The sequence below is a fragment of the Prionailurus bengalensis genome, chromosome C1 (genome assembly GCF_016509475.1).
Source record: "Prionailurus bengalensis isolate Pbe53 chromosome C1, Fcat_Pben_1.1_paternal_pri, whole genome shotgun sequence".
NCBI lineage: Eukaryota > Metazoa > Chordata > Mammalia > Carnivora > Felidae > Prionailurus > Prionailurus bengalensis.
This window is the reverse complement of record NC_057345.1, coordinates 23,611,632-23,636,668: the sequence shown is the minus strand read 5'-3', so window position 1 is coordinate 23,636,668 and position 25,037 is coordinate 23,611,632. Positions and strand designations below refer to the sequence as shown.

At 49.0% G+C, this 25,037-nt stretch overlaps 2 protein-coding genes across 4 annotated transcripts in view; both read left to right on the top strand.

Annotated features, from left to right (window-relative positions):
* Window positions 1-2,292, top strand: part of SNRNP40 (small nuclear ribonucleoprotein U5 subunit 40) — a 34,076-nt gene extending 31,784 nt beyond the window's left edge. The window contains exons 9-10 of the mRNA XM_043574345.1: window positions 692-795; window positions 1,773-2,292. Of these exons, the coding sequence (XP_043430280.1) occupies window positions 692-795; window positions 1,773-1,822 (154 nt within the window). The 3' untranslated portion in view covers window positions 1,823-2,292. The remainder of the gene's footprint in view (window positions 1-691; window positions 796-1,772) is intronic.
* A 16,198-nt stretch (window positions 2,293-18,490) lies between these two features.
* Window positions 18,491-25,037, top strand: part of NKAIN1 (sodium/potassium transporting ATPase interacting 1) — a 40,758-nt gene continuing 34,211 nt past the window's right edge. The window contains exon 1 of one of the 3 annotated variants that reach the window (XM_043574344.1): window positions 18,491-18,965. In XM_043574344.1, coding sequence (XP_043430279.1) covers window positions 18,912-18,965 — 54 coding nt within the window. In that variant the 5' untranslated portion in view covers window positions 18,491-18,911. The remainder of the gene's footprint in view (window positions 18,966-25,037) is intronic. The other 2 variants (XM_043574343.1, XM_043574342.1) reach the window with 2 other exon arrangements.

The window sequence follows — 25,037 nt, the reverse complement described above, 5'->3', positions numbered from 1 at the left end:
CCGCAGAAATTTCCTGTCCCTTCTCTGAGCTCTGTGATTTGAACGCAGTCCTGGGAGGCTCAGATGGGCCCGCACCCTAGGCTCCCAGCCTGCTGAGAATTAGGTTAGCTTTAAGACATCCTAGATGCCTATCAGATGCCCTTTGAAGATTTCTGTGTGGGGACCGTAGGAAAAACGGTCTTCCTCCATGTTCTTTCCTATTTCAAAAGCTTATGTTTGAAATACAAGGAATGCTTATAGTTGTAGCTGTTCCAGTTTCTCTATTCAGTTGCTCAAGGGTCCATCCGTTATTCAGAATCTGTATGTCTAGTCTGTAAACACCAGAACACAGTTCAGTAAATACGGGGTGGATGAATGAGTAAATTGTTGCTTCCATCTCTGTTAAAAAGCCGTGCCTCGGGGCGCCTGGGTGGCTCAGTCGGTTAAGCGTCCGACTCCAGCTCAGGTCACGATCTCACGGTCCACGAGTTCGAGCCCCGCGTCGGGCTCTGGGCTGATGGCTCAGAGCCTGGAAGCCTGCTTCTGATTCTGCCTCCCTCTCTCTCTGCCCCTCTCCCATTCATGCTCTGTCTCTCTCTGTCTCAAAAATAAATAAACGTTAAAAAAAAAAAAAAAAAAAAAAAAAAGCCGTGCCTCTACCCTACCCTCAGCTCTGGGAAGTTTTAACACTGCCCTTCATGATACCTTGCAGGTTTGTGTATGTGTGGGATACCACAAGCAGGAGGATTTTGTATAAGCTGCCTGGACACGCTGGCTCCATCAATGAAGTGGCTTTCCACCCCGATGAACCCATCAGTAAGTCTGTCCCGACTTTGGGGAAAGGGAAACTGGGGGAAATCTCCCTCAAGGGGCCCTGCAAATACAAAGGCAGAAGTGGATGTCTGTTTTATGTGAATTTCCTTGTTGTCTTTATGGCTGTCCATTGACAGCCTCACCAGTGTTTTAAGTGATGAAGTCAAGAGCAATGTTCCATTTTCCAATGACTCTCAAAAGAAGACTGATTAATCTATTTCTAGTTCTCTTGAGTTTACTTGCTTCAAGTCTGTGTTTCAGTTACACGTTTGGGTAAAAGAATAATGTTTCTTAATGTTCAGATATAAATTGCAGCTTATGTTATATTGGCTAGCTAATTAAACAATGAGCCTTGAATTAAAGGAGAAAGTATAACTTTCTCCAGGGCTAAATAGAACCAGCAGAAGCACATTTACAAAATGACTGGCACAGACGTTGATTCTTCTGGAGAATGGCTGAGAAGGTCTTTTCATAGGGTGTGGCTGAAGAGGGACATCGGGGTTTAGACCCTGATAGATGCATTTCCCATAGCACAGTCCACCCTTGTGGTTGGTTTCAAGAGGACTTGAACTGGGGCACCTGGATGGTTCAGTCAGTTAAGCGTCCGACTTTCGCCCAGGTCATGATCTTGTGGTTCACGAATTTGAGCCCCACGTGGGGCTCTGCTGACAGCTCGGAGCCTGGAGCCTGCTTCGGATTCTGTGTCTCCCTCTCTCTTTGCCCCTCCCCCGTTCACCCTGTCTCTCTCTCTCTCTCTCTCTCAAAAGTAAATAAAACATTAAAAAAAAAAGGAGGACTTGAACTAAAAAGCCAGGCTACAGTTTTCCTGTGAATGGTGTTGGAGAGGAGGGGAATTTAAGCTAAATCCAATTGCTCTTTTTACCAAAATTGGCTCTTGACACAAGAGCCCTTGAGCACCAAGTCTCCTTGAGCCTTCATTAGCTCTCCTCATCTCATCTTCTCTGTTCTTCTCACCTCAGTTCTGTCAGCGTCCAGTGACAAGAGACTGTATATGGGGGAGATTCAGTGAAGACACAGAATGGAAGACTCCACCGCTGCTTGGCCTTGAGACCTCAGACTACAGAAGCGGCATCGAATAGTGCCCGGGCCAGCATCCTACCTGCAGACGAAGATCACTCATAGCAAAAGGCAAGGAGGATGTGGCCATGTCCCAACCACCACTGGTATCCCATTTTACCAGGATGATTAAGGCAAGCTTACAGTGGCCTCTAAAAACCACCTGCCAGATTTCAGGGACTGTTTGGTTTTTGCCTCCTTTTTTTTTTTTTTTTTAAATAAGATTTCTTCAAAGAGACAGACATTGGTTGGTTTGCAGTTTCCTGTCTTCTAATCCAGGCTGAAAACAGGAAATGTGACTGAAATTTCTTTGTTGGGTTTTTTTTTTTTTCTTAATTCAATAACTGGCTTGTATGATATTTTCTTTCTGTGTTTCTCTGAGTCGTTTTGTATTAAAAACCAAATAGATGCCTTTTTACAAGAGCCATGTGGATTGGATTTATTGCTGTCTTTTCTTTGAAGCTTGATGGCTGTAAATCTGAGCAGGGCATGATGTGGCCAAGGGATACAATCCACTTGAACTTACACGATGCCGTTTACAGGGATGTTTAGAGGTTTTCCCCCCTTCTCATGTTTCTTGATTTGCTCCCGTGAAGATTTATTCCCAGAGAGTATCCATAACGAATGCTTTCTCTCCTACTTAGAGACTAGCAGTCAAAAGGTAATAAGGTCTGAAAGAACCTAGTTTTTGTATACTTTTACATGATCTTTAATGAACAGGATCTACTTCGATTCTGCCTTCTGCCACAGTTCTGAGCAGCAGCCCCTACAGTCAGGGCTCCTGAAGCGGGCAGACAGATGTGGGCAGTCTCAGCCAGTAGCGGTGACGGGCTGGAACACTGCACCGGTCTCCACTCAGAAGGAATCTGTGAAGGTTTTGGCGTAACTGGACCATGACGTTGCCTGAGACCTTTTGTAGTTCTGCTTACTCGCCTGTCTTTCCTAAACTGACAGGGACAGTAAGAAATGCTGTTAGTTGCTTTCTATCCTCAAAACAGGTTACTGTCCCCCTGGATCCTTGGATGACTGCGCCCAGCACACAGATTGACACTAATGAGTCCCATCTGGCGCGGGGGAGTAGTGTGTGTCTTTTTTATTTTTGTTTAGAGAGAGAGGATGCACGCGTGCAGTGGGAGGGGGAGGGGCAGAGAGAATGTTGTTATTCAAAAAAAAATTTTTTTTGGCTTTTACGTTTTTATTTATTTATTTTAATTTAATTTTTTTTTAATTTACACCCAAATTAGCATATAGTGCAAAAATGATTTCAGGAGTAGATTCCTTAATGCCCCTTACCCATTTAGCCATCCCCTCTCCCACAACCCCTCCCATAACCCTCTGTTTGTCCTCCATATTTAAGAGTCTTTTATGTTTTTGTCCCCCCCCGTTTTTATATTATTTTTGCTTCCCTTCCCTTGTGTTCATTTGTTTTGTCTCTTAAAGTCCTCATACGAGTGAAGTCATATGATATTTGTCTTTCTCTGACTAATTTTGCTTAGCATAATATCCTCCAGTTCCATCCACCTAGTTGCGAGTGGCAAGATTTCATTCTTTTTGATTGTCAAGTGATACTCCATTGTCTATATATAGCACATCTTCTTTATCCATTCATCCATCGATGGACATTTGGGCTTTTTCCATACTTTAGCTATTGTTGATACTGCTGCTATAAACATAGGGGTGCATGTGCTCCTTCAAAACAGCATACCTGTATCCCTCGGACAAATACCTAGTAGTGCAATTGCTGGGTCATAGGGTAGTTCTATTTTTAATTTTTTGAGGAACCTCCATACTGTTTTCCAGAGTGGCTGCACCAGCTTGCATTCTCACCAACAATGCAAAAGAGATCCTCTTTCTCTGCATCCTCGCCAACATCTGTTATTGCCTGAGTTGTTCATGTTAGCCATTCTGACAGGTGTGAGGTGGTATCTCATTGTGGTTTTGATTTGTATTTCCCTGATGATGCGTGATGTTGAGCATTTTTTCATGTGTCGGTTGGCCATCTGGATGTCCTCTCTGGAGAAGTGTCTATTCATGTCTTCTGCCCATTTCTTCACTGGATTATTTTTTTCTTTGAGTGTTGAGTTTGATAAGTTCTTTATAGATTTTGGATACTAACCCTTTATATCCGATATGTCGTTTACAAATATCTTCTGCCATTCCGTTGGTTGCCTTTTAGTTTTGCTGATTGTTTCCTTTGCTGTGCAGCAGCTTTTTATTTTGATGAGGTCCCAGTAGTTCATTTTTGCTTTTGTTTCCCTTGCCTCTGGAGACGTGTTGAGTAAGAAGTTGCTGTGGTGGGCAAGATCAAAGAGGTTTTTGCCTGCTTTCTCCTCGGGCATTTTGATGGCTTCCTGTCTCACATTTAGGTCTTTTATCCATTTTGAGTTTATTTTTGTGTAAAGTATAAGAAAGTGGTCCAGGTTCATTCTTCTGCATGTCGCTGTCCAGTTTTCCCAGCCCCACTTGCTGAAGAGACTGTCTTTATTCCATTGGATATTCTTTCCTGTTTTGTCAAAGATTAGTTGGCTGTACGTTTGTGGGTCCATTTCTGGGTTCTCTGTTCCATTGATCTGAGTGTCTGTTCTTGTGCCGGTACCATACTGTCTTGATGATTACAGCTTTGTAGTATAGCTTGAAGTCCGGGATTGTGATGCCTCCTGCTTTAGTTTTCTTTTTCAAGATTACTTGGGTTATTCGGGATCTTTTCTGGTTCCATACAAATTTTAGGATTATTTGTTCTAGCTCTGTGAAGAATGCTGGTGTTATTTTGATAGGGATCGCATTCAATATGTAGATTGCTTTGGGTAGTATCGACATTTTAACAATATTTGTTCTTCCTATCCAGGAGCATGAAATCTTTTTCCATTTTTTTGTGTTTTCTTCAATTTCTTTCATAAGCTTTCTATAGTTTTCAGTGTATAGATTTTTCACCTCTTTGGTTAGATTTATTGCTAGGTATTTTATGGTTTTGGGTGCAATTGTAAATGGAATTGATTCCTTGATTTCTCTTTCTGTTGCTTCATTGTTGGTGAATAGGAATGCAACCGATTACTGTGCATTGATTTTATATCCTGCAACCTTGCTGAATTCATGAATCAGTTCTAGCAGTTTTTTGGTGGAATCTTTTGGGTTTTCCATATAGAGTATCACGTCATCTGCGAAGAGTGAAAGATTGACCTCCTCCCGGCCGATTTGGATGCCTTTTATTTCTTTGTGTTGTCTGATTGCAGAGGCTAAGACTTCCAATACTATGTTGAATAACAGTGGCGAGAGTGGACATCCTTGTCTTGTTCCTGACCTTAGGGGGGAGGCTCTCAGTTTTTCCCCAGTGAGGATGATATTAGCGATGGGTCATTCATATATGGCTTTTATGATCTCGAGGTATGATCCTTCTATCCCTACTTTCTTGAAGGTTTTTATCAAGAAAGGATGCTGTATTTTGTCAAATGTTTTCTCTGCATCTATTGAGAGGAGCATACAGTTCTTGTCCTTTCTTTTACTGATGTGATGAATCACCTTAATTGTTTTGTGGATATTGAACCAGCCCTGCATCCCAGGTATAAATCCCACTTGGTCGTGGTGAATAATTTTTTTAATGTATTGTTAGATCCGGTTGGCTAATGTCTTGTTGAGGATTTTTGCATCCGTGTTCATCAGGGAAATTGGTCTGGGAAATTCTCCTTTTAGTGGGGTCTCTGTCTGGTTTTGGAATCAAGGTAATGCTAGCTTCATAGAGTTTGGAAGGTTTCCTTCCATTTCTATTTTTTTGGAACAGTTTCAAGAGAATAGGTGTTAACTTTTCCTTAAATCTTTGGTAGAATTTCCCTGGAAAGCCATCTGGCCCTGGACTCTTGTTTTTTGGGAGTTTTGATTACTAATTCGATTTCTTTACTGGTTATGGGTCTGTTCAAATTTTCTATTTGTTCCTGTTTCAGTTTTGGTAGTGTATGTGTTTCTAGGAATTTGTCCATTTCTTCCAGATTGCCCATTTTATTGGCATATAATTGCTCATAATATTCTCTTATTATTGTTTTTATTCCTGCTGTGTTGGTTGTGATCTCGAGAGAGAGAGAATGTTAAGCAGACTCCACACTCAGCAGGGAGCCTGACACAGGGCTGTATCCCATGACCCTGGGATCATGACCTGAACCGACATCAAGAGTTGGACACTGAACTGACTGAGCCACACAGACGCTCTCATGTGTCTTTTCTGGATCTCCTGTCAGAACACAGAGGGCTTCACATCTCCAGCCTGTTTGGAACATAATTTGGTTTTATATGTTTAGCACCCAAACCTCAGTCATCTATTTCTCTCAAGAAATAGATTTCTCTTTTGTAAGAGAGAGGGTAGTTTTAAGTGAGCACATGTCCAAGACTTAGTTAAGTCATTAAGGAAGGAGCCAATTAGTAAAGTTGTCAAACCAATTACTTTTATTATTTTAATTAATTAATTTTTAAAAAGTTCATGCCCTCAATGCAGGGCGTGAACTCACAATCCTGAGATCAAGACCTGAGCTGAGATCAAGAGTCTGATGCTTAACAGACTGAGCCACCCAGGCGCCCCACAAAGCAAGTACTTTTAATACAGTCAATGGAATTTCAATAAAGTGCCTGGAAACAAATTTATTGTGGGGAGCCTGGGTGGCTCAGTCAGTTAAGCGTCTGACTTTGGCTCAGGTCATGATCTCGCGGTTCACGGGTTCAAGCCCCGCATCAGGCTCTGTGCTGACAGCTCAGAGCCTAGAGTCTGCTTTAGATTCTGTGTCTCCGAGACTCTCTCTCTCTTTCCCCCCCTCTCCTGTTAGTGCTCTGTCTCTCTCTCTCAAAAATAAATAAATGTAAAAAAAAAAAATTTTTTTTTTAATTTATCGTGCCTATAAGAATTAAGGAAGTCTCACCGATGGTGCAACTATGCTTAGTTTGAGACTTAGAAGGGCTTTGCCAGGTGGACAAAGAATGTATCCATTCCAAGAAACTGCAGGCATGAGCTTGAAAGCCTAGCACATTTCCTGAACCAAAAGAACTTCAGCTTGGTCAGAGGTGGTAGGGACAGGAAAGTGGTAGAATTCAGTAGGAGCCAAATCTCAGAGTTTGTCCTTCACGTGCTAGATCCTATAGGTTGAGGTTTCCTAAAGTGTATTCCACAGAGCAGTTTCCCTGATATGTGAGGTCCATTGGGGCATGAAGATCCCATGCTCAGATAAGTTTGGAGGAAACTGGGTTCAATAAAAAAACCAGTTTCTTTACTGCAGGACGGCTCAGAGCCTTTAATACACAAAACCTAGTTGGATCTTCAAAGGGAATGATGACTCAGATTTCAGGCCTGAGCAATTATTATATAGAAGATTATGCCTTTACCCAGGAGAGATTTAGCCAAGAATGGTTTGCAGGCTCTTCTTCACACCTCTAGCACTGTCACAGGTTACTCTCTGATCCCTCTTAAACACCAGGCCCACCTACCCCGTCATTTGCCCAGGCCCCTCCACCCATCCTCATCTCCCTTGGCTTGGGGTAGAACAGGGCTTGAACCTTAACACCACTTTCAAAGCCTACGGATCCCTTGAGAAGTTGGCTGTGATTGGGAGGAACCAAGGCCCTGGAGACCACAAGGGCTTTCCTCCAACCTCAGCCTCTTCACTCCTCCCAAGTGCCTTCTTCAAAGGCTGGCTAGAAGCCATTAGCAGGAAATAGCAGCACCACTTAGAATTTGAAGGGAATAGAGGCCCTTGCCTGGGGAATAAAGATTTGAGTATAAAACACCCTCTGGGTGTGCAAATTGTATTCTCACTTTGGGAGAGATAGATTGCTCCCGAATGAGTAATGGCATCTCTGGTTTTCAGTTAATTTCCCTTTATGACTTCCACAGTCTCTAGCACTTAATACCATTGGCACTTAAAGAGCCAAGTCTTTTTTAGCTGGGTGGTTGAGTTTTGTGGGCTGAGTTCTGAGAGAGGTGGGTTTGGACAGGTCGGGAATCTTACCAGAGTTGCTTCTTTTTTTTTTTAAATTTTTTTTTCAACGTTTATTTATTTTTGCGACAGAGAGATACAGAGCATGAACAGGGGAGGGGCAGAGAGAGAGGGAGACACAGAATCGGAAACAGGCTCCAGGCTCTGAGCCATCAGCCCAGAGCCTGACGCGGGGCTCGAACTCACAGACCGTGAGATCGTGACCTGGCTGAAGTCGGACGCTTAACCGACTGCGCCACCCAGGCGCCCCGAGAGTTGCTTCTTCACAGCAGAACTACAGAGTTACTGGTTTCTCACGGGTAGACCTAGAGTCTGCTGCTTGTTAATATCTCAAAAGTGCATGAATGGGAAACTGAGGTGAGAGAAACATCTGAACAATTTGGGGCTGCAGGCACTTGAGCCTTAGGGAAAGGCCATCAAGCCATTTGAGTTAAGACGGAATTGCCCCTTCTAGGAGACTTCAGGGCTGGATAACTGTGTCTCAGAACAAAAGGAGGGGCCAGACTTAAAGCCCCTATTCCTGTGGGATCAAATAAAGCCAAGACAGCTCTGAGCCTGCCCTCTGCCCTCTGGTCAATTGTCTCTGTACTCTAGACCCTATCCCTCAAAAAAGCCCTGATAGGCACCCACCCCCTCTGCATCAAGCCCTGAGCCATCCCCAACTCTTCTTTCTTTTAGGCTTCAACTTTTCATCACTTGGTTCTGATACCCACCTAGACCCTTAGATTGTTCTTTAACTTATATCCTCCAAATCAGTAGTTCTCAACTCAGCAATTTTGCCTCCCAAGGGACATTTGGCAATGTCTGGAGACGTGTGGGTGTGTGTGTGTGTGTGTGTGTGTGTGTGTGTGTCTGTTTTTGTTTTTTAATTTTAGATAGAGCTAGCTGGGGAAAGGGGCATAGGGAGAGTGAGAGAGACAGGTTTCATGCTCAGCCCAGGTCCCAACACAGGGCTCGATCCCATGACCCTGAGATCATGACCTGAGCCAAAGTCAAGAGACAGGCTCAACCCACTGAGCCATCCAGGCGCTCCTGTCTGGAGACTTTTGATTGTCGCAACTGGAGGGATGCCGTGCACATCCAGTGGGTAGAGGCCAGAAATGTTCAAAGAATTAGTTGCTCCAAAATATCAGTGATGCTCTTGAGAAACCCTACTCCAGAGCAGTGATGTTCCAAGTGTGCTCTCGGGGACAGCAGCAGCAGCATCACCTGAGAACGTGCTAGAGATGCACATTCTAGAGCCCCACCTGAGACCTACTGAATCAGAAACCTAGGGAGAAGGAAGTCTTCAGCAATCTGTTTTCACAAGCCCTGCAAGTGATTCTGATGCAAGCTTGGAGAGCCACTGCTCCACAGGCTCAGAGAGTTCTAATCTTTCCTAGGAGAGCCACAGAGCCTTCTGTTAACTCATTCATAGTTACCCCTAACTACGTAGCTGTTCTTTCTGGCTCAGTTTCGTACATGCATTATCTCACTTGATTGTCAAGTACTAAGCAACAGGTTCATAGAGAAGTAACACCCAAGCTTAACCAGTAAGTGGCAAAGCCAGGATGTAAACCTAGCTGGAGATCTTAACCCCATCACCACAATGTAGCCTTAGTGGCTTTTAACCTTGAATTCATATTAGAATCAGCTGGGGAGCCTTTAAAAATCCAGAGGCTTAGATCATACTACCCCAGGCCAGTTAAATCAGAATCTCCAGGGTGAACAGGAGTATTCTTTTAAAGCTTCGTTCGGGGATTGCAATATGAAATCAAGGTTAAGGACATGGCTGCAGCTATAGCCAGGAGGGCAGCACAAAGCCAAATTGGCTTCCCCTGCCACCCCTTGGCTCTCCAGGAAACTGCTCTGGCTCATGGTCTGCGTGAGCTTACGCCCACTTCTCCCAAGCCTGTGGTTGAGCTAAAACTTTGGACCTTGGCCAGAGAGTAGAGATTGATCTATTGTGATCATCTCTGCCTGATGACTCCGGGGCTTTATTTTGAAAAAAAGACCTGTGGCTTTCCTTTGGAACTCCAGGTACAGCTTTGGAAGGTGCTAGAGCTAGAAAGAGCCTCCCAGCTACTCAGGTCAGTCATCTAGTCCAACCTCATTTTACAGAAGGGGAAACTGAGGGGAGATACAGCTTACGTGCCTATTATCAAGTTAGGGGTTCTGCTCACTCGGGAAGCATTTATTTAACATCCCTCTGTGACGAGCCCTGTGCTGGCCTCTGAGAATACAGAAATGACTGAGTCATATATTCTTTGGGAGTTCCCAGGGCAGAGGGTGAGGACAAAAACAAAAATCAGGGCCTCTCAAACTTTTCCCCTTAAGTGTCCTTAATGGCATGGGGCGCCTGATACATGATACATGGCATCCGGTAAGTGTCCGACTTCAGCTTAGGGCATGATCTCATGGTTTGTGGGTTCAAGCCCTGCAGCTGTTAGCTCAGAGCCTGGAGCCTGCTTCAGATTCTGTGTCTCCCTCTGTCTCTGCCCCTCCCTTACTTGTGCTGTCTCTCTCTCTCTCTCTCTACAAAATAAATAAACATTAAAAAAAAATTGGCAAGTGTCCTTAATGGCACGGGAGAATGGGGGCGCCTGGGTGTCTCAGTCGGTTAAGCATCCGACTTTGGCTCAGGTCATAATCTCACAGCTCGTGAGTTCGAGCCCCACATCGGGCTCTGTGCTGACAGCTTGGAACCTGGAGCCTGCTTCAGTGTCTCCCTCTCTCTCTGACCCTCCACCGTTCATGTTCTGTCTCTCTGTTTACATTAAAAAAAATTTTTTTTTAATTTAAAAAAAATGGCAGAGGAGAATGAACTGGGGCAGAGAGACTATTGAAGTTAATAACCTTGAAATTTTACTTCGTATCTGTAAAATAGAAGACCCTCCCCGCTAACTTTTTATTTTGAAAAATTGCAAACAAAAATTGAAAGATGAGTAGAATGAATATCTCTTCATGCTCCACCTAGATTCAATAATCTCTGTCTGTCACACACACATATATATGACTTTGAATGACTACTGAGAGTAAGATACAGACCTCGTAATTCTTCACTCTCAAATATTCCTAAATACTTCGACAAGCATCCGCCAAGAATATTCTCCTTCATAATCACAGTACCATTACCCCACCTAAGAAAATTAACAGCAATTCCATAGTACTATCTAATGATCATATTAAAATGTCTGCAGTATCAAAAATGTCTTTTACAGCTATTTTTTTCCAATCTGGAATCGATCAGGTTTCATGTATCTGGCTATTCTGTGTCTCTAGTGTCTCTTACCTCGGAACAGTCCCCCTACCTTTTTCCTGGTGAAATTGACTATTTAAATGTATGTGGTTTTGTGTGCTGCTTCACGATGTAGCTCTGTTTGTTTTACATTAATAAATGTTTTCAATGACTGAGCACCTAGTAAAATTGACACTCCAGGACAAGGTACCACATTTATCTGGGCTTTGTGTCCTCTCCTGTACTTGTTCTAGAAACATAACAAGTGAGCAATTCGAGTATAATCTAATCCATACTGTCAGAGGCAGTACCAAAGGGCTCTGGAGTTAGAGCAAGTTTTACCGAGGAAATGAGTCTTAAGGAATCTTAAAGGAGGCTTGGAACCCGGGGAGAAGCGCGCGGGAGCTGGGAGCTGGGAAGTATAGTTGAGGTGATGGGGAAAAAAAACAAAACAAAACAGGGACAGCAGCACAGATCACCAAATCGGGTGTGTTCAAAAATGACACACCGCACGGGGTAGTGGTAACAGGATGCTGGGGGAGTTGCAGGCAGATGAGGAGGAACCTTGGGAAGCACTGGAGCCCGATTGCAAAGGGTTTCGAAAGCTAGGGTGGCAGATTTGGGGCTCGTTCTGTGGAAAGGGAGCCAGCCGAGGTCGCGACTCCGCACAGGAGGACGACCACGCCTGAGGATGCTGTCGGTTCTGGGTACCCTCTCAGAAGACCATCGCGAGGAACGGTTGCGGGAACTAGGGGAGACAGATCACTGTCTTCGTAAGGCAAATGGCTACGCTGGACAAGAGAAAACACTCATTCTGGGAAGCTTCAAAAGTGCAGAGCCAAGGCAAAGTGGAATTTAAGAGGCAGATTTGCACTCAACAGAGAAAGCAGCTGAATCAGAGCTGCCCACGGATAGAAGGATAGAGAGTTCCTCCCCTCTGGAGGTGTGCAAGCGGAAGCTGGGTGACCATTTGACAGAAGTGTTTGTGTTGTATTGATTCAGAGGGCCCAGGCTGTTCATAGAATCCCTGGGGAGTATATTTCAAACTCCCGGTAAGCAGGTCCTGCCTCCAGAGATGCTGTTTGGGCTGGGCTGGTGTGGGGGCCCTGATCCAGACACAGATGGTCTGCACACTAGCATCAGGAGCCATGTGATTAGAGGACCCCTTTCCCAGCTCCGCTGTCCCATGATTATAGATGCCGTTTGCCTCAGACTCTAAGATGGTAATTTTAGGATTCAGTGAATTGTTTTCTGTGAAAGGCCACCTGGGTGATGGCTTATGGAAAATGATAAGGGGTGGGGAGCCAGCAGGGGACTGGGAATCGTGTCAGGACCTGGGGGCCTGAGGCCTGAGCTAACCCTGCCTGTCTTCCTATCCCCAGGTGGCCCCTAGACAAACCCCGTGTATAATGAAGGCCCAGCGAAGTGTGGGGCTGATTGGAGGGGCCATCTCACAATGTCCCCAGCTCAGCTGGCCTGAGGGCAAACTAACGGGAAGCCCATGTGGCCACCAAGGGCTAGTGGAAAGGAAGATTTGTCTCGGCTGTCAGCAGATGCTGTGCTAGGGATTCTGGACCCCAGAGCCCCAGACAAGGAGACGAAACGTTCTCTGAGCTGTTTAGGGTTTTCCTGACCTAGACCCTAAACCCTGCCCTGTTCCATCCTATTCTTTTTCTCTCAACCATTCCTTCTTATCAGAGCTTTTTTTTTTTTTTTTTCCTTTTAAGATTTGCTCTTAGGGGCACCTGGGTGGCTCAGTCGGTTGAGCGTCAGACTTCGGCTCGGGTCATGATCTCGCGGTTTGTGAGTTCGAGCCCCGTGTCGGGCTCTGTGCTGACAGCTCGGAGCCTGGAGCCTGCTTCGGATTCTGTGTCTCCTCTTTCTGCCCATCCCCTGCTTGTGCTCTCTCTCTCTCTGTCTCTCAAAAATAAATAAATGTAAAAAAAAAAAATAAATAAGATTTGCTCTAAAACTGGGATTTTAATTTTTTTTTTCTTTTTCAACGTTTTTATTTATTTTTGGGGGGACAGAGAGAGACAGAGCATGAACGGGGGAGGGGCAGAGAGAGAGGGAGACACAGAATTGATAACAGGCTCCAGGCTCTGAGCCATCAGCCCAGAGCCCGACGCGGGGCTCGAATTCACGGACCGCGAGATCATGAGCTGGCTGAAGTCGAACGCCCAACCGACTGCGCCACCCAGGCGCCCCTAAAACTGGGATTTTAAAGGAAGTTGGTTGGAGAGGAGAGGTGGCAGTAAGGAGGCAATAGGAAGAAGTATGTGCCGAAGTTAAAGAAAGGAAGGGCTCACAGTTCCCGAAACACCCCTGGCTGTTAGACGCTTCTGTGTCTGCATTTCTTTTTGGCCTGGCAACCTATATTTCAGTCAGCATCACCTTTTCTCTGAAGTTTTCCATCACTACCTAATCCCAAGCAGAGTTAACCATTCTTTCCACCATTCTTGTAGGCGCTAGGCCTCTCTATTCATTGCTAGTAACTGCCTGTTTATATGTTCTGCCTCGGCCACAGGCCCACGAGTCCCAAACTCAGGTGCCATCAGGGGCCAGAGAGGGAAGGCAATGGGTGAAGCAGCCGGGTTCAAGAAAATAAGCAATAAGGGGCGCCTGGGTGGCGCAGTCGGTTAAGCGTCCGACTTCAGCCAGGTCACGATCTCGCGGTCCGGGAGTTCGAGCCCCGCGTCAGGCTCTGGGCTGATGGCTCGGAGCCTGGAGCCTGTTTCCGATTCTGTGTCTCCCTCTCTCTCTGCCCCTCCCCCATTCATGCTCTGTCTCTCTCTGTCCCAAAAATAAATAAACGTTGAAAAAAAAAAAAATTTAAAAAAAAAAAAAAAAAAAAAAAAAAAAAAAGAAAATAAGCAATGGGGGCTCCTGACTGGCTCAGTGGGTAGAGCATGCGACTCTCGATCTTGGGGTTGTAAGTTTGAGCCTCACTTTGTATATAGAGATTACTTAGAAGAAAGGAAGGAAGGAAGAAGGAAGAAAGAAATGGTAGACGATGCCATTCGATGCCAGACGACTGGCCAACAGTGTGCGAACCCCCAAGCCATTATCCCGAGGATTCTCGGGATAGCCTATTCATTTTTTTTTATTAAAAAAATTTTTTTTCAACGTTTATTTATTTTGGGGACAGAGAGAGACAGAGCATGAACGGGGGAGGGGCAGAGCGAGAGGGAGACACAGAATCGGAAACAGGCTCCAGGCTCTGAGGCATCAGCCCAGAGCCTGACGCGGGGCTCGAACTCACGGACCGCGAGATCGTGACCTGGATGAAGTCGGACGCTTAACCGACTGCACCACCCAGGCGCCCCGCCTATTCATTTTTTTAAAAAATTGTTTAACGTTTATTTTTGAGAGGCAGAGAGACAGAGCACGAGCGGGGGAGGGGCAGAGAGAGACAGACCCAGAATCCGAAGCGGGATCCAGGCTCCGAGCGGTCAGCACAGAGCCCGATGCGGGGCTCGAACTCACGAGCCGTGAGATCGTGACCTGAGCTGAAATCGGACACAACCAACTGTCTCTCTCTCTCTCTCCGTCCCTCCCTTCCCCCACTTGTGCTCACGCTCTCTCTCTCTTTCTCTCTCTCTCTGTGTCAAAATAAATAAGCGTTTTTAAAAGAGAAAGAAAAGTTTGGAAAACGTAAGGAATGGAATAGGAATTTGTTGGTAAAGTGGTTCTGCCTGGGTTCAAATCTTGATTCTGCCATTTCTATGTTCCATGATCCTGGGCAAGTGATCTAACCTCTCTGAGCCTCAGTTTCCCCATCTGGAAAAAGAAGGGGATGATGATCATAGCACCTACCTTAAAGGTTTGCTGGGAGGTTTAATGAGTCATTGCATAGAAATTGCCCAGAACAGTGCCTGGTATAGAAATGCTTAAGAGATGTTAGCTGTTGTGATATGATATAAAATACATCTGGTCTTTGTCCCCATGTTTGGCATAGAGCGGCTGTTCACTATGTGTCCTTTCTAAGAAACCAGTAAAGGTAAGTGAAGCACCTTCCTGCGTTCTCTGAACCGTTCACAAGCACATTATCGAACCTAAGGAGGAGATCACGGGCTCCCCCGACTTAGAAGTAGGGGTGACCCACAGACTTGCTGCAGGCATCCGACACGCAGGCGGTCACGTGGGGACTGACCCTGAATTCAGCTGCGGGTCTGCGCTCATTCTGGGTAGTTAGTGTCAGACGTGAAGTGAATTGTTGAACGATCGGCTGGTGTTGGAGAATTGGTTGGTGTCAGAAAATACCCCAGAAACTATCGTTGGTGAGCACGTCCCGGCCTCTAACCTGGAAGAAGGAGAAATTAATTGGCTTCACATTTCGGCCATCTTAGGAGGGAACTTTCTCAGAAGCTTTCCGTGTCAACCCTCACAGGGGCCACGGTGGAAGATTCAGACCCTGTGACCACTTGGTTTAGGGCCAAGGAGGAACCCCTTAGCACCTCATAAATCCCAGGCCTTCCACAGCTCCCCCTGGGCCTCTCTCCAGGGCTGACCATGACTCTGCCTCCTCACTCAGGAAGCGTGGGTATGCTCTGAATCATCTCTGCCCTTTATTTCTAAATCCTGCTTTGTTTGCCCCACAGTCTTTCCCTACTTGAAGGGTTAGTCATCCTTCACGCCGCCAGCTATGACGAGCCCCTCCGGACGTCATCCCCAGCTCCTAACCCGCCCCCCCCCCCCCGACGTCTTTCAAAGCTGTTTCTGGCTGTTCCTACAATTGGATTGCCTTCCCCCTTAGAACTTCCAGGTGGTAAAGAGGGCACAAAGTATGCTGAAGCCTGAGGCCAGGAAGATCATTCATTTACCACGTGTTTGCTGACTCCCGACGTGATCCCAGCCCCGTGGGATGCAGAGGTAATTTATGACACTGTTGCTGGCTCCCCATAGAGCGCACGGTCTATTGGGGGAGACCAGCGACATCAGAAAAGTACAGCAAATCCCAGTAAAAGTGCTAACGGAGGTATCGCACAGACCACTGCCAGCCCAAAGGTGAGGCACTGCTCCAGGTGACAGAGAGTTAAGGAAGGCCTCTGAGGGGAAGTGACTGTGGAGCTAAGATTCGAAATGGGAAGTCCTCCGGGCTGGGAATTTGGATGGGAGATGTACTCCAGACAGCACAAAATGGGCGAAGCCTGTGTGTGTGTGGATTCATCAGGGCAGGACTTGGGCTAAATGGAACGACTGGAGGCCAGAGGCTAATTCTGAGGTCAGACAAGCCATCTCTTGGCCCATGGGTCAGACTTAAAAGTGAGTCAGCCAGGCCTGGGAACATGATGCGATACAGCCGAGAGCCTGGCAAGGGCTGGTCACAGCCCCAGCAGAGGGACTGAATGGGATGATATATGCCAAGTGCCTGGCTCAGAGGAAGCGCTCAATAAGCTCTCGCTATTATTGTTATTATTACCGATTTGCATTGTTAGAGTCTCGGGGGGAGCTGACAGAGGCTCTATCTGGAGGAGGCCCCAGAGAGGGCCTGCTAGAGAACCATTACATCTGGGCCGAGGCTTCGTGGGGCTAGTTCTTATTCTTTTGTGGGAAACAGACTCTTTGAAGGATCTGATGAAAGCTGTCGGGGCCTCTCCCCAGAAAAAGGCACATCTGCTCGCACGAAGCTTTGCATATTATTTCAGGGACTTCACAGACTCCTGGAAGCCTGTCTAGTCATAGAACCTGGTTGGACACAGCTGTTACTCGCCAAGCATGACTGAAAAAAAGTTCCCACTGTTACCTTATTTTATTCTTCCAAGTGAAAACCTCAGCACATGTACTTTTAACTCTATGAATATCCTGTGTGTGTGTGTGTGTGTTCTGTTTATTTATTTTTGAGAGAGAGCGTGTGCACAAGTGGGGGAGAGGCAGAGAGAGAGGGAGACACAGAATCCGAAGCAGGCTCCAGGCTCTGAGCCATCAGCACAGAGCCCGATGCAGGGCTTGAACTCACAAACTGTGAGATCATGACCTGAGCCAAAGTCGGACGCTTAACTCTGAATGGACTGAGCCACCCAGGGGCCCGCCTGCAGCCTGTGTGTTTTAAAATACCAAGCAGCATGCTGAGGAATTGCTGGGGGAGGGGGACCAGAGAAGAGCCCATTTTAGTAGTCCAGGGAGGAGAGGGGGCTGGCCTCTGGCTATTCGGGTCCAGAACCATGGGTCTGAATCCGTATCACGCTGCCCCCCACCCCCGCCCCCGGGTCAGGAGGGCTGGCCAGAATGGAGACTATGGGAAGAATTGGCAACCTTCTGTTCCTTCTGTCAGAACACTGTTCACCACTCCTCTGCCTCTCCTTCCCTCCTATTGTCTTCTCAATATTAACGTCATTTCCCCAAGGAGGCCCTTCCTGGTCTCCACACCTGGATTGTGCCCCCTTCTTCTCTCTTCCTCTTTATTGTCCTTTAAAGCACTCATCAGAATCTATCATTATGTATTTATTTGTATGTTTCTTGTAATGACAACCCCTCATTGGACTGTTTTTTCACTGAGTACAGAGACTGGTGCATCCCCTTGTCCCCAGCGGAGATCCTGGCCCATAGTAGGTATTTCATAGACCTTAGCCAGAAGGTATGGTTCACAGAATGGTCAGATGGGATATAGAGAAGCCCAGAGGATGCCTCAGGGATTTCCACTTGAGTGATCCTAACCACCAAGATGACTCAGAAGTTGGGGGGGGGGGGATTACATGGATTTGGCATGTGTTTGGAAGTTGGAGTGCTTTTCAGAGTGTCTTGAAGAAGGCAGTCTTCTGCTGACTCCCTCCTCACTGCAGCCTCAGTTAGGGGTTAGGGGCAGGCCACAGCCCCCCTGCGCCAACCTCTGTCTCTGCCATCAGGCAGCTCACCCACATGCCTCTGGGAGCTTGTCTGTTCCCTGGGAAGCTCAATGGGTTCTGGAACAGCGCCGCAGTGCTCATCTCTGGATCCCGGGCGCCCCCAGGGGTGTGTATGCAGTCCCGGCTTAGTAAATGCCAGTAGGAGGAAAGAGGGAAGAATGAAAATGTGACCAGACACTCAGGAGGGAGGCCGGGGTGAGGAGCAGACCTGGGAACCAGAGTGGCAGGAGAGGTCCAAGGCTGGAACCCCAGCGTGGGGGGTCCTACAGACAGGGCGGAGAGAGGAGTGCTCCAGCACCCTCAGCGGGCCAGGCACAGGGCTAAGTGCTTTATTCACACAAGAGCTTTTCACCTTGGCAACTCCGAAGCACACGTTATTCCCACTTTGCTAAGAAACCTGAGGCCCAGAGGGGCGACGTGACTCGCCCAAGGTCACACAGCCCGTGAAGTCCAGCTTTGACCCAGGGCTGTCCACCCCCAAGCCTGCACTCTTCCACTCCCTCCCCGTCTCTCCCTCCACCCTCCACTTCCCTACCCCTTCTCCCCTCCCCTCTGCTCCCGAGGCCGCCCCGCCCCGCCCCTCCCTTACTCCCTCCCGGTGGCGGCGGCGGAGCCACGTGGTGGGGCCGGGAAGCCGCGGCCGCCGAGCGCCCGGGCGGCTGCCCCAGCTGGGCAGTGCTGCTGTGCGCCGCGCTCGGTGCCCGCGCTCCCCGCTCCGCGCTCCCCGCCAGCCGCCCCGGGGCAGGAGGCGCGCCTGGCGGCCGGCCGGCCAGACAAAGGAGGCGCGGCGCGGCGGAGCCGGCGCGGGCCAACGGACCATGGACTCGGGGCGCGAGCGGCCGGCCCCAGCCCTGTGGACCCGGCGCCCCCGGGCCCGGCCCTAGGCGCCCGGCTCCGCCGCCCGGGGCGCGCAGCGGGGAGGACGCGGAGCCCGTGCGGCGCGGAGGAGGAGGCGGCGGCCGCCGAGCTAGAGGGGCGCCGCGGCGGACGGCCCGCGCGGCCCCCGGAGCCATGGGCAAGTGCAGCGGGCGCTGCACGCTCGTCGCCTTCTGCTGCCTGCAGCTGGTGAGCGCCGGGCGGCCGGGGCCGGGTGGGGCGCGGCGGGGCGGGTCCCGGGCGTGCGGGTGGGCTGCACAGCCCGTGTGTGTCTCCGTGTGTGTCTGCCGCGAGTCCCGGGTGGGGGGTGGGCTGGAGTCACGGGGCGGACGGGCGGAGCCTGCTCCTGCTGGCCCGGCTGGCTCTTTGTGTGCGCTTCTCGCCCGGCTCTCCCCGGTCCCCGAGTGCGTCCTGTGCGCCGGTCCCCCGCCCGCCCGGCACCGTGCGAGTGGCCTGCTGTGGGACTGTGGCTCGCTGGGGCCGGGGGTGTGTCCCGGGCTGCTGAGCTGGATCCCTTGAGGTCCCTGCTGGGTGTTTTCCTCTAGATTATTCGAGTGCGCGGCTCTCCTGTCCTCCGGGTCTGTGCCCGCGCGAGTGTTGCTCACAAAGTCTCTGCTCCTCCGTGTGTGTTTGTGTGTGTGTTTGTCTCCGGCTTTCTCCTTGCTGTGCCTCTAGATCTCTAACCTTTTCCTGGTCCACGTTCATCTGTGTGTATTGGGATCTTAGACTCCAAGAACCGTTCACTCCTCCTTTGTGCTGTAGCTGCCTGCCTCCCCCCTCCTGACTGAGCAAGCCTGGGTGGGAATGGAGACCCGCCTCTCTGGAGAGAGTCACCAGGAGCTGCCAGGTCCTGGGCCAGTCTGACAAACTGGGTGCTGGCTGCCCTCCTTGCTTTGGCTGTGGCCACTGCGGCTGGGGGGGGGGGGGGCTCTCCATCAGTCATACCTGAGTGTCATGGGTGGGGATGCACAGACAAGCCCTTCTGCCTTGACCGGCACCAGTGAGGGGTGGGTGCCCTGGGTGGGGAGGGGAGCATCTGGGGAAACCATGCCCAACCCCGGCTTAGGCAACTCTGCTTCTCCTCTGAGGGAGGCCAGTGGAGTGAATTTGGGGGCTCACGAGGACCAGGTCTGCTCTTCCCTTCAGGCTCCGGCAGGTGAAGTTGGGAAGCGAGTTAAAGAGAGGTCAGGGTCTCCCGCCTAACCCTAGAGCTCAGGCCTGGCGACTGGGGGGTTTTGAAGCTGTGCTGAGCTTCTAGGCAGAGGTGCGTGGGGACCTCCACGGGCAGGAGTCCGGGGTGGGTGTGAGGTGGGGGAACCTGAGCCTCACTGGTGCCTAGCTCCACGGTTGCCTGCGCCCACCGCGCCTCCTCCAGCACAGGTGCACACAATAGCGCCGAGTGACGCGTTGAGTCTGGATGTGCAGACCTCCTCATTCATCTTGCTTCTCTCCTCTTGGGGACGCCAGCCCCAAACTTGCCAGCCACAGACTTGCTCTCTTGGGCAGTGGTAGAAACAGCCAGGCCCTGAAGGTAGTAGCCCTGCTCCCGGCTGTGGGATGCAGGGCAAGCAACTTCCCTTCGCCAGGCTGCTTTGGTCTGCCTGTCTGGAAATTGCCCATCCTTGAGGGTTGCGGGGGGCGGGGTTGGGGGGGATTAATTAAAATCAGGTAGAGTGGAAACTCTAGAAGGGCAGAGATTATCTGTTTTGTTCCCTACTAAATCCCCAGCAGCTGGAACAGTGCCTGGCACTCCATTAATATTTGTAAAATAAATTAATGAATCAGGTATCTGGCAACGCCTGGCTCACAGTAGAAACACCCTTCTTTATCTACTTGGAGGAATATAAAATGCCAAGGAGTGATGAAACTTTTCGGAGGTTTGTTTGTTTGGTTTTTTTTCCTGTCTGTTAATTTTTAATTTTTAAACTAGGACTTTTTTCACGCTTAAAAAAAGTTACATACATATTGTAAAAATGAACCCGTCCGTAGTCAAACGGCAGAACTTAAACGTACATTTGCCTCCATGCCTGTTCCACACCCCAAAGGTAGGCACTGTTGTTAGTCTGCCCCGTGTTCGTTCTCTGCTGCTGCCGACAGCGGTTAGCTTTGGGGAGCATTTACTAGGATTTGGGAGCTCTTGTAAGCCCTTTTCCACGTATTTACTAATTTAATCCTCATATCCCGTAAAGTAACCTGCCCAAAGTTCTACAGCTAAGCGCCAGGCTTTGAAGCCAGGCAGGTGACCAGCATTCTCTGTTGCCTTCTTAATTATAAAATAAGTAGTTCTGGCCCAGAGCGATCAGGGGTTCTTTGTCCTTACTACTCCCAGCCTCCAGAACTCTCCCCAGCTAAGCTAACCCCACCCTTCTGCTTAGAGAGTTTGCCAGCATAGGGACTCTGGAAGTAGGCGAGACCTGGGTCGGATTCTGACTCTAATACATCTTGGCTGGGTGGCTTCGGACAACTTATGGGAATTACGTGAGATAATTTGGAGGGAGGGCGTGCTCCAAGAAGGGACTTGGAAATCGATCTCTTGCCTCTGTTCTGTCTGGGCGGATTGCAGAGCGGGTCCCTTCAGCTGTCACTAACTCCCAGGAGCCTCTGCTGCCTAGCAGCTTCTGTCATGTACTCCTGGATGGTGGAATCCACCAGCCTGACATCATCCCAGAGAGAAGGGAGCCTGTTTTCTCACCCGGTGGAAAGGGGCCGAGAAGGAAAAGGCTGTTAAATGTTCCTCAGCTGAAAACTTTAGAAGACGAGCTGTCACTTTTCTCTTTTGGACGGGGTTTGATCGTTATGATGAAACAGGCTAGCTCTGAACACTCTTCTGTAGTTGGGATAGACTGGCTTTGGGTGAGGGAGTAGGGGTGAGTGTTTACTGGAGGGTAGGAGGGGCAAGTGGGAGCTGTACCGTTCAGAGGGACAAGTGTAGGGACAGGGCTCTGGAGTTTGATAGGACAGGCCTGGGTTCGAGTCCTGACTTTGTCACTTCCTAGCCGTGTGGTCTTAGGCAAGTTGCTTACCCTCTCTGAGCCACAATGTTGTCACCTGTGAAAAAGAGATAATATAAACCGTTCTGAATTCTTAGAGTTGTTGGGAGGGGTAAATGCATATAACGAACTTAGCATTGTGCCAGGCACAGAGTGAGCATTCAATCAACTATAGCTTCTTCCTGTCATCATAATGATATATACCATGGGGCGCTTTCCTGGAATTGTGGCCCAAATGTATCCAGGTCCCCCTCGCCCTGCAGTCTTCCTTTGTGGGAAGCAGCAGGTAGCTGGGTGCTGAGCTGACAGAAGGCTTGGATTCAAGTACAGTTCTGCCACTGACATCCTGTAAACTCAGACAAGTCTTTTTCCCACTGCAAGCTTTGGTTTCTTCCATCTGTAAAATGGGAAGCACCCCTGGTCTGTGTCTCTGGGGTCCTGCCAGTTCTATCCATCGGGGACTGTGGGACCACGTCCAGCTGGCCCTGGAGGTTTCAGGGCGTCTCCGTCTGGTGCCATTCTGCAGAACGTCTTGGGTCCCTTCCTTTCCCGAGTTCTACTCAGTGTATCATCTTTTCTTTTTTTTTTTTTTTTAATGTTTATTTACTTATTTTGAGAGAGAGAAAGCATGCATGAGCGGGGGAAGGGCAGAGAGAGAGAGTGGGAAAGAGAGAGAATCTCAAGCAGGCTCCTAGCTATCAGCACAGAGCCCCGGTGAACCCATGAACCCTGAGATCATGCCCTGAGCGGAAATCAAGAGTCAGATGCTCAACCGACTGAGCCACCCACGTGCTCCTACTTAGTGTGTCGTCTTGACCTTTTAAATGCCGTTCACTCCCTGAATGTTACGTGTGTCTCCTTTCCTTCCCCCTGTCCAACCCCTGCCCTTCTTTCCAGGTCCGCCTCCTTCCTGAGACCTTACAGGCCACTCTGTTCTTCCTGTAAGATGAACCAAGGAGATTTGCCCAAGGGAATCCTCATCAGTTTCTTCTTCATCATCATTATCGCTCCCATTTCTGGAGTCCTGTGCTAAGCACTTTATATGCATTACCTCATTTAACCAAATGAGCTTACATATGTAGAGTGTTTGGCAAAGTGCCTGGTGCATGTTAAATGATCGATAAACGTTAGCTTTTTTTTTTTTTTTTTTTTTGTGCCTACTGTCTTTATCCTTATCATTATTCCACACAGTGGGATAGATGTTCTCGCTATCCCCTATTTCAGATGAGGAAACTGAGGCTCAGGAAGGTGACGAAGTTCGCCCGAGGTCTCTAAGCTAGCCAGTGGCAGGACCAGGATAGGCACACTCTCCTGCTCGAGCGGAGAGCCACCCTCTCCGCCTGCGCCCTTCAGCCACTCATGTTTATGCAGTGTGTGTCCTCAGACCGGTCTCTTCACTGCCTCAAGCCTCAGTTTCCTCATCTGAACATGGTAATATTGCAGTGGGATCGTGCACGTGCCTGGCACGGTGAGCCATTGAGTGCTCAGTGATACATCACTGCCATGGTTGTTCTCCGTCCCAGCCCTGGGTGACCTTGGACACCTGCATTCACTCCTCTGGGCTTTAGTTTCTTCCTCCCTCAAAGAGGAAGAGTCCCCCCCACCCCCACCTTGCAGGGTTGTAGAAAAGGGGTTAGCCAGGTGCCGTGCACATAGTAGGTATTTAGAGAAGCGCTGCCTGCTCGTCCCTTCTGGAAAGCTCTTCTTTCTGGAAGGTGGTGCGTGAGGGGGAAAATATGTAGCTTCCTGCTGAGCTGGGAGTAATGGTGTGAAACGTGGTCAACCTGATTGATGTCGTTATTAGCAATAGTGATGGTAAGGACTGGAGGGAGCGCGCTCTGAAGCAGCTTCGTCTGCAAGCTGGTGGCTTCCCGGGGAGGGTCTGCTCTGCTCTAGGTGCCTCGGGTTCTCCAGCCGGGCTCTGGAGTCAGGAGCACAGAGCACAGAATTGTCTGGGCCACTGACCGTTTTTGTTCCTCGCATCCCTTTGCACCACTGCGGGGGTAGTCAGCTCCCTTCTGCAGATGGACAGGCTGAGAGCAAACAGCCCTGAAGACCCTTACGAGGCAGGTAGAGCAAGGTGGAAGAGAAAAGAGAGCCTGGGGGAGAGGTGGGGCACGGGAGGGCCCTAGTTTGGCTCCTCTGTAGGGGTAGGCGGGTGCAGGTTTTTGAGATAAGTGCCCCGTCACTGGCAGCTGCTCTGAGATCTGACACAGGGGTCAGGAGCCCTACCTCTGGGGTCAGTCAGATCGACATCGCTGCCTCGCTTTGTGACTCCCAGCGAGTCCCTTACCCCCTCTGAGCCTCCGCCTCTCTCCCGTGAAGCAGTCAGAACATCAGCTCGTACCCCGTGGCAGCTTGGGGGGACCCCATGAGACGGTATAGGCATCGTGCCAGTGGGGATTGCTCCCTATGGCTCCCTGCCATTTGCCTCGAGACTTGGACGGGCCACCGCAGCCCCCCCTGTCTGCCGGGGTCAGAGATTTTAGCGGTCAGTCATTTCCATAAACTCTTCAGGTCTCAGTTTCTTTATGTGGCAAATGGCAAATGGTACTCTCCTATGAGCCAGGCCCTGGGCTCAGTACTTCACATACCTAGTCCCTCGTTGCCGTCTGGATTATCTACAGCCACATAGATAGCCGGGGCAGAATGAGCATTTAAACCCCAGACCTTCTGAGCTGCCTGTCCCCCGTTTCTGTGCACCCCAAGGCCTGTGCGGAGTGGAAGGTTGCTAAGAGGCAGGTTGAGGGAAAGTTATCCCGGGAAGAAATTAACCTGTATTGAAGACCCATGAGCCCTCAGGCTCAGGTGTGGTTTTTATACCCATTTCCTGATGGGCATACTGAGGCCGGACATGAAGTGACTTGTCACCGAGGAAACAGAAGATAGAGTCTGGGCCTCAGATGAGTGATCGAGGGAAGACGATTTGAGAATGCTTGTAAAATCTGGACCAAGCAGGGATGGTCAGCGTGATGAGTGACATCTCTTCTGTCCTCTGGCTTCAGGGGCATAGGGGTGATGAGCAAGTTGAGACCCGAGATGTGGTTTTTGTTTGGGGTTTTTATTTTTATCCCTTTTGTAAAGCAGTCTCTATGCTCAATGTGGGGCTCGAACTCACAACCTCGAGATCAAGAGTCTGATGCTTCACCTGCTGAGCCATCCAGGTGCCCCAGAGATGTGCTTCTTATTTATTTTATTTATTTTTATTTTTTTAATTAAACTAGAAATGTATTTGTAGAATGATAGGATTGAGGGGTTTTTTTCTTTTAAA